The 8628-nt window shown below is 47.8% G+C and overlaps 1 protein-coding gene across 1 annotated transcript in view; it reads left to right on the top strand.

Moving 5' to 3' along the window:
• The first annotated feature begins 260 nt into the window (after window positions 1-260).
• Window positions 261-8628, top strand: part of FKBP9 (FKBP prolyl isomerase 9) — a 48788-nt gene continuing 40420 nt past the window's right edge. The window contains exon 1 of the mRNA XM_036863065.1: window positions 261-638. Within this exon, the coding sequence (XP_036718960.1) occupies window positions 406-638 (233 nt within the window). The 5' untranslated portion in view covers window positions 261-405. The remainder of the gene's footprint in view (window positions 639-8628) is intronic.

Raw genomic sequence — 8628 nt, 5'->3', positions numbered from 1 at the left:
CGGGTTTGCCTGGGTAGTAACAGTTTTTCCCTCCCAACTTTGGGCCGAAGCCCAGTCCCGAGGAGTTCACGATTTCTCCCTCGGGGACGGGTCCCCTTTGAACTCGCCAGCCGAAGAAGGCCCGCCTCTTCCCCAGGCGGGCCAGCCCACCGGACCCTGCGGGCCCAGGCTTCTCAGGGCGCAGCAGGCGGGTCCTGGCGCGCGGCCGCGGCTCCTCCCCTCCCTCGGATGTGGCCTGGGGGCGGGGGGCGGGAGAGAGGGGGTGGTTGCTGCTGCCCGGGGAGGGCCGGGAGTCTTTTCCACGTTTGCAAACGCCGCCGCGCGCCCAGGCCCGACCCGCGCCACCCAAGCTCCGCGCGCCTCGCCAGCTCCGCGCCGCGCCCCCTCCTTTCCTCTCTGTCCGCGATGGCGATCAGGACCCGGGGTTGGCGGCCCCCGCCGCCGCCGCTGCTCCTGCTGCTGCTCTGGGTGACCGGGCAGGCGGCGCCCGTGGCGGGCCTGGGGCTGGGCTCCGACACGGAGCTGCAGATCGAGCGGCGCTTCGTGCCCGACGAGTGTCCCCGCACCGTGCGCAGCGGCGACTTCGTGCGCTACCACTACGTGGGAACGTTCCCAGACGGCCAGAAGTTCGACTCCAGGTACCTCGCCCGGCGTGCCGGCCCGACCTCCGAGGCTGCAGCGCCCACTCTCTAGCTTCCCTGTCTCCGGACAGGCCTTTCCCTCCCGACGGACCTCCCCCAGCTCCGCCCCGCGCTCCTCCCTCTCCCTCTTCCCACCCCAAAGCTTCCCAGACCCTTCATCCCTTCAGCCTGGAGTGTTGGGGGGTGGGGGTGGGGTGCCGCGAGTTTCCCGGCCCTTTTGCTTCCCTGGTCAGCGGGAATCTTGATAGGACCTTGCGCAGCAGCTGGGTCAAGATAGATCACGCCCTCCATCTCCACTCTGCGCATGAACACAGGCGAAGTGGGTGTAAAGTCGTCAGCCCGCAAGCAGACACCAAGAGCAAATGTTGGTGTCCGCCTGCGGGTCTCCCTTTACTGCTCCTTCCGGAAAGGCCCTTGAGTGTCTAGTCAGACATGCCTCTCGAAGGTGATGATAACAGCCGCTAACATATATGGAGCTATTACAGTGTGCCAGGGTAGTTCTAAGTGCCTTCCATATAACGAACTCATTTAATTCTTAACAATTCTCTGAAGTAGGTACTATCATTACCCTCATTTTGCCAGTGAGGTAACTTGAGGCCATTGAGGCTAAGAAGCTTGTGTAAGCGGAATCATTTTCAAACCCAGACAATCCAAGTCCAGGATTGTGCCTGTTAACTACTGCCCTCCCTTTACTGCCTTACCAAAAACTCCCTGGGCAGGAGGTAGTCCAGAGCAAGTCACTCAGCTTTGCCACGGGGCCGTTCACCGTGTCCACAGTTTCAGCCCTAAACTCTGCCCCAAGATCACAACACCTCTCCCAGCTTCTCTCCAGTTTAGCTTTAGCGCTGACAAGGCCTCTTCTCCTCCGGCTCCAGGCTGCTCTCCTTCCCAAGACTTTGTTATAATCCTAGGTCTGTGCCCTATAATCTCTTAAGTGAATCGCCAGACTAAGTAAAGAGAAATGTTTGTTGAGCATCTGTTTTGTGTTCGAGGCTGGGCTAGGCTCATTCCTGAAGTTACCTTTTAAAAAGTACTCTTAGCCTCTCTTGCCTTTTTTGAAATTCCAGACAATGAGTGAATATAAAAAAGCTAGTTAGTATGCCACATGGCACATAGCAAGTGCTGAGAAATAGTCATTCTCACTATTGTTTCAGTTGCTTCTTTTTTAAAAAAAAAAACAGCTTTATTGAGATATAATTCACATTCCATACAATTCACCCATTTAAAGCATACAATTCATTACTTTTTAGTATATTCACAGAGTTGTGCAATCACCACAAGTCTCTAATTCCAGAACATTTTCATTGTTCCAAAAAAGAAATGCTGGCTCCATTAGCAGTCACTCCCTTCCCCTCCAGCTCTAGGTAACCACTAATCTACTTTCTGTCTCTTTTTGGAATCATGGAATTTGCAGGCTTTATGTCTGGCTTCTTTCACTTAGCATAATGTTTTCAAGGTTCATCATGTTGTAGCATGTATCAGTACTTCATTCGTTTTTATGGCTGTATAATATTCCATACTGTACTTTGTTTATTCATTAGTTGATGGACATTTGAGTTGTTTACACTTTTTGGTTATGAATAATGATGTTATGAACATTCATGTACCAGGTTTTCTGTGGATGTGTGTTTTCATTTCTTTTTTTTAAAAAGAAATTTATTTATTTATTTTTGGCTGCATTGGGTCTTCGTTGCTGTGCACAGGCTTTCTCTAGTTGCAGTGAGTGGGGGCTACTCTTCGTTGTGGTGCACGGGCTTCTCGTTGCGGTGGCTTCTCTTGTTGCGGAGCACGGGCTCTAGGCCACAGGCTTCAGTAGTTGTGGCATGCGGGCTCAGTAGTTGTGGCGCATGGGCTTAGTTGCTCCGTGGCACGTGGGATCTTCCCGGACCAGGGATTGAACTGACGTCCCCTGCACTGGCAGGCAGATTCCCAACCACTGCGCCACCAGAGAAGTCACGTCCTTGCGGTTTTGATTCATGTTTCCCTAATGGCTAAAGATGCTGAACATCTTTTCATGAGTTTATTGGCCATTTGTGTATCTTTTTAAATTTGCTTCATTAATTAGAAAATAGGTAAGAATTTCCTGCTTGTGCTGATGTTAATAATTCCCATTGGAACAAATTGTCTAATACTTTCTACCCTCTAGGATGGCAGTCACTGTGAGGCAGTGTGGGACAGTGGAAAGAAAACAGAGGAGCTACCATTCATTCAGCAAATGTGTATGCAGTGTCTGCCCCTGAAGATGGTATCCCCTCCCTGCCCTTTTGCTTATAGTCCAGACAATTATATAGTGTGATAAGTACAGAAAGAATAATAGCACACACTTCTGTCTCTCACATAGAGTTCACACATAGTTCTTACCATGTGCCTTTACATATATGAACTAAAATGAATTCTTTTAACCTCACAGTACAGTGAGGGAGGTATCTCATTACGAACGAAGAAACTGAGGCTCAGGAAGTTCAAGTAATTTACCCAAGGTGGAGTAAACTACCAAGTAGTTTAACTACTTAACTACTAAGTGGTGGAGTGGGGCTTTGAATCTAGGCAGTTTAGTGCCAGAGTCTAAAGTTTATGATCTGTAGTCCACCACGTATATGATGGAAGAACGGCAAGGAGCTTTGGAAGCACCCAGAAGGCTTAACTATATGTCGTGTGTGTGTGTGTGTGTGTGTGTGTGTGTGTGTGTGTGTGTGTGTGTGTGTGTGTGGAGGGGTCGGGGGGAGGGGGAGGGGTGGTCAAGATGGAGCTCTGGGATAGCAGGAATAACGCCTGAGGAAGATTAAAATTTACCAGGAGGAGCTGAGGGGTGAGTGCTGAGGAGTAGGGGTCAGAAGAATGGGTGTGACTGGTAGAGAGAAGAGCATATGCAGAGGCCTGGAAGTGAGGGCATGTGAAAGCTGTTCAAAATAGCCTGAGCTTGGAGTGGGAGTAGAGGAGTGACGGGGTAAAAGAGGAGGTGAAGGGAGGCCAGAGAGAAAGACAGGAGCCAGCTTTTGAGAGCTCTCCTCTGCCTGGCTATGGAGTTTGGTCTTTTCCGAGGGACAATGGGAAGCCATTGAAGAGTTAATCAGGGGCGTGAGGGATCAGATTTGCATTTTACAAAGGTCCCTTTGGCTGCAGTGTGGACAATGGAATGGTAGGAGCAGGGTACACAGTAGGTGATTCATTAATGTGAGTTTCCTTCTAGGGCCTCTATTCCTTTGGGAATTTATGAAGTATTAGGGCGTTACTTTGCTCTTCCTGCACAAAGAGCTTAGGGAAGGAGAAATCCGCATGCTTTGGGCTTTGGCTGTTGATCTGGAGGTTTTGCCCAGAAGAAAATGATAGCTGTCGCTGTGACCAGAGTCATAAACCACAAAGGGCCATTCTTTCCACAGAGCATTCTTCCTGCGTCTGTGCCTGGCGCTTGGGGGCAGTTGGTATCTTTTCAGCTTATGGGCATTTGCAGTTGCCAGGAGGCCCAGCCCTTCAGCCCTTGGTCACTGGCTTGGACGTGGTTTCATTTTATTTTGGAGCCTCCATGGCCTTGTTAATATGCTCTGTGGCTGCTGCTACAGATCTAAGGAGAATACAGCAGGTTCCCGCCTGCAGGTTTCTGTGGGGGGCTCCTGCTCTCACTCTCTAGTCCTTGGAAACTCCTTGTCCACCACTCTTGATTCAGCTTTTGAGGAGTCCCATAGCATTCCTAGTAGTGAGGGACTGAAGTTTAACATGTTCCTGTTATCTTTAGCAGGCAAAACCGGCATCCTGGTCAGTTCATGCACAGTCTCAGGCCTGTCTGCAGACCTTTAAGGTCTCTACATTCAATAAATATTACTGTGTGACCACTACATGCCCTGTTGGGTATATAGAGTTGTAAATGCTCAGACCCAGTGGTGTTCAAACTGTACACGCATCAGAATCACCTGAAGCTTATTATACACAGTTCCTGATTAGGTAGGTCTGGGATGGGGCCTGAGAATTTGTGTATCTAACAAGTTCCCAGGTGATGCTGATGCAGTGGTCTAGGACCACATTTGGAGAACCATTGCTCTAAAAGAATCATAGACTCGTAACAGAGGTCAACTTCATTTTACATATTCATTCATTCAACAAATATTTATTGAATACCTACTATTCTAGTTGTTGGGATGTAGCAGAGATAAAACAGACAAAAATCCCTGCCCTCAGGTAAAACTATTTTGCATGATACTCTGATGGTGGATACATGTTATTTTACCTTTGTCCAAACCCATAGAATGTACATCACCAAGAGAGAACCCTGATGGGGGACTTCCCTGCGGTCCAGTGGTTAAGACTCCACGCTTCCAATGCAGGGGGCGCGGGTTTGATTCCCGGTTGGGGAACTAAGGTCCCACGTGCCGTGCGGCCAAAATAAAATAAATAAACTTAAAAAAAAAAAAGAGTGAACCCTGATGTAAACTATGGACTTTTGGTGGTAATGACATGTCACTGATTATAACAAATGTACCCCTCTGGTGATGCACTCTGCTGATAATGGAGGAGGCTGTGTGTGTGTGGGGTGGCGGGGTGGCGGCGGGGGGTGTGTGGGAAATCTCTGTATCTTCTGTTCCATTTTTTTGTGAACTCAAAACTACTCTAAAAAAACCAAAGTCTATTCAAAAAAATCCCTACACTCAAGCCAGGGTAGAGGGAGGGCCCAGAAACCCATTCCAGCTGGCTTAAGAAGAAAGGAAGGGAACTTATTGGAAGGATCTCCAATTCCTCCTGAGGATCCAGAATCATGAATGGAGGTGACTTTCTGGATCTCTCTGAGGGATTGCAGAGGGGCCGCATTTTCCCCTTCCCTGAAAGAGAGCTCCAGCAGGCTTTCCATGCCACCTACGTGACCTCTTGGGTCCAGTAACGCTGACTCACTGGATTCTGTCTCAATTCCACATTCCCAGGATCTCTCCCATTTGATTGGTCCCATTTGCGTCAGGTTCCCGGGCCCCCCCACCACCACGTGGGTGTTAAGTCATGTGTTAAGTGGAAGGGTGTTAAGGCTCATCCCTTCTGCAGGACTGGATCTCAGAGAGCCGGTGCGCTGGGCAGTACCTCGGACAGTGTCAGGGTGGACCGGAAGGGTTAAGTGGCGGCAGAGAGCCTCAGGTCAGGACTGGCTTATTTAGGCGGGAAGCATTTAAATTGTTGATCTGCATGGTAAGCCTTCCTACAGAAAAGCCATGTAAAGGAAGAGAAGCTGCCCAGTGAGTGCAGTTCTGCTAACTTTAGGAAAAGTTATTCTTTTATTGGCAGGCCAACCTAATGCCCCCTTTGAAGACTTAATGGCACTGTTTTTTTTTTTTTAATATTTATTTACTGATTGATTTTTATTTATTTATTTTTGGCTGCGTTTGATTTTCGTTGCTGTGCGCAGGCTTTCTCAAGTTGCGGTGAGCGGGCTTCTCATTTGCGGTGGCTTCTCTTGTTGTGGAGCATGGGCTCTAGGCACATGGGCTTCAGTAGTTGTGGCGCGCGGGCTCGGTAGTTGTGGCTCGCGGGCTCTAGAGCGCGGGCTTCAGTAGTTGTGGCGCACGGGCTTAGTTGCTCTGTGGCATGGGGAATCTTCCCAGACCAGGGATCGAACCCATGTCCCCTGCATTGGCAGGCAGATTCTTAACCACTGCATTAATGGCATTGTTTTTAATTTTCATTTGTGGGTCATTGCAAGTAACTATACATTCATATTGATTATTTAAGTTGGCTATATTTTGCTGGGCTGAGAACTTGTGTAAAATAAGAATTATTTATAGAGAGCTGACATTTTAACTTGTGCAGTTGCTTAAAAGCAAAAATCCACAATAGCAATGTAACGATTTTACTTTCCTTTGCAAAACTTTTCTTTTAATGATATTTTAATGTACCAAAGACCATCCAAGCCAGCCACTTGCATGTCAGGGTCTGACCCTCCGTGGAGGTGTGAATAGATGTGTTCTCTCCTTTCCTTCCTCTGCACTCCTACTCGCTCCTCTTTTCTCCCTCACCTTCTCTCTCTTCCTCTCATTTTTCCATCTGGGTAGCAGACAGGTAGTCTGCCAGATCATTAATGGCTTGCCTTTCCCCCCTGCCAGGGCTCATTAGCTGCTGGTAGAGGTGGTTGTTTGAGGAAGATACTCTTGGGCAAAGGGTCTGGGTAGCCCAGAGTCACCTTTGGAAGCAAGAGGTGTGGGGAGGGAGGTGGGAGGCAGAAACATCAGACTTGGCCTCCCTCCCTTGAGTTGGGCCCAAGCTCAGCAGTGGAAGTCAGCCTGGGGAGTGTGTTGAATCTCAGCTGTGTCATCCCAGGGCTAGGCATCCAGCTAGGAGGTGAGTTTCTGCTTTTGTGCATTTCATGAATGTTCTAGTCTCATTCACCAAGGGCTTTGGCAAGGACCACAGTCCTCATGTCAAGCACGTCCCATGTAAGCCAGCCATCTGACCAACTTTGAGACACCAGAAGGCGGTTCCCATGCCCAATCGACTGGCTCTTTATTAACTTGCTTCCCTTCTGTTATGAATTCTCAAAATATGGCAGTCTTTTTAATGTTCAAAAGAAATTTATTCAGTCTAATGTACAGCAGTGTGAATATAGTTAATAATACTGTATTGTGTACTTGACATTTGCTAAGAATGTAATTCTTAAGTGTCCTTACTACAAAAAGAAAAAGAAAATGGTAACTATGTGAGGTGATGGATATGTTAATTAGCTTGATTGTGACAATTATTTCATGATGTATCAAAACGTCAAGTTATACACCTTAAATATACGCACTTTTTATTTGTCCATTATACCTCAATAAAGGTGCAAGGGGGAGTAATGTATTTGGTTATTATTTGTCTAAACTGAATCTAAAATTGCCATTTAGAGCAAGCTGTCTTTTCCTTTCATAGTTGATCAGGGCTGCAGCTCTGCTAACCATAGGGCCATTCTCTCTTCCCTTTGTAATGGCCATTTTAACTTCATTTCTGGCTCTGAGATCAGAATAATCTCAGCAACAAGTAGTATACATGCATGTCAATTTTTGGCAAAATGTTTTAAAATTAATTTAATTTTTAAAGCAATACAGATGCACAGAGTTTTAAAAGCAGTTAAATAATTCCATAAAGCTTAAAATTATAGTTACCAAGCTGCTAAGAGTGGGGAAGGGGCTCCAGCATGAGGTGTAGCTGCTCTGAATTCGGACTTTGATGCTCCAGGTTTCCTTCTGCCCTGCGGCCTCCGCAGGCTCTAGGAGGCACACGGCGTCCACCCTTGACCAGATCCCCTTTTGCATACACCTAGATTCTGTTTCTTCCCTTCTAGGTCAGTTTCTGCCCCTCCGTTCCCTTTCCATCTTCCAAAATGTTGCCATCTCTTGACAGCAAGGGTCTCCGCTCTGGTTTTCTCAGTCCTTTTTAAAAAAAGAGCTTAGGGCTTCCCTGGTGGCGCAGTGGTGGAGAGTCTGCCTGCCAATGCAGGGGACACGGGTTCGAGCCCTGGTCTGGGAAGATCCCACATGCCGCGGAGCGACTAGGCCCGTGAGCCACAACTGCTGAGCCTGCGCGTCTGGAGCCTGTGCTCCGCAACAAGAGAGGCCGCGATAGTGAGAGGCCCGCGCACCGCGATGAAGAGTGGCCCCCGCTTGCCACAACTAGAGAAAGCCCTCGCACAGAAACGAAGACCCAACACAGCCATAAATGAATAAATAAATAAAATTAAAAAAAAAAATGGCTTTACTTTAAAAAAAAAAAAAAAAAAAAAAAAAAAGAGCTTAGGAGCTTGGCTAGGAATGGGCTTTGGGGGCTCTAGAGAAGGTGTGTTCAGTTTGCCGTATGTTCTTTTTAAAGTTCATCCTCACTGCAGGTTGAAACCTGCATTTAGAAGTAGAGCCACAGTATTTATGCTTTAAGAACGCAGCCACAGGGGTAGTTACCTATCTTGAGGAATAAGCGCAAGACAGTGTATGCTTGTTTGTAGCAGATGAGTGAGTTGAATTTGAGTGAGTTGAATATGATGGGTGTT

This window comes from Balaenoptera musculus, chromosome 9, assembly GCF_009873245.2.
Source record: "Balaenoptera musculus isolate JJ_BM4_2016_0621 chromosome 9, mBalMus1.pri.v3, whole genome shotgun sequence".
Lineage (NCBI taxonomy): Eukaryota > Metazoa > Chordata > Mammalia > Artiodactyla > Balaenopteridae > Balaenoptera > Balaenoptera musculus.
The sequence above is the reverse complement of the archived record's forward strand: the minus strand, read 5'-3'. Positions and strand labels throughout refer to the sequence as shown.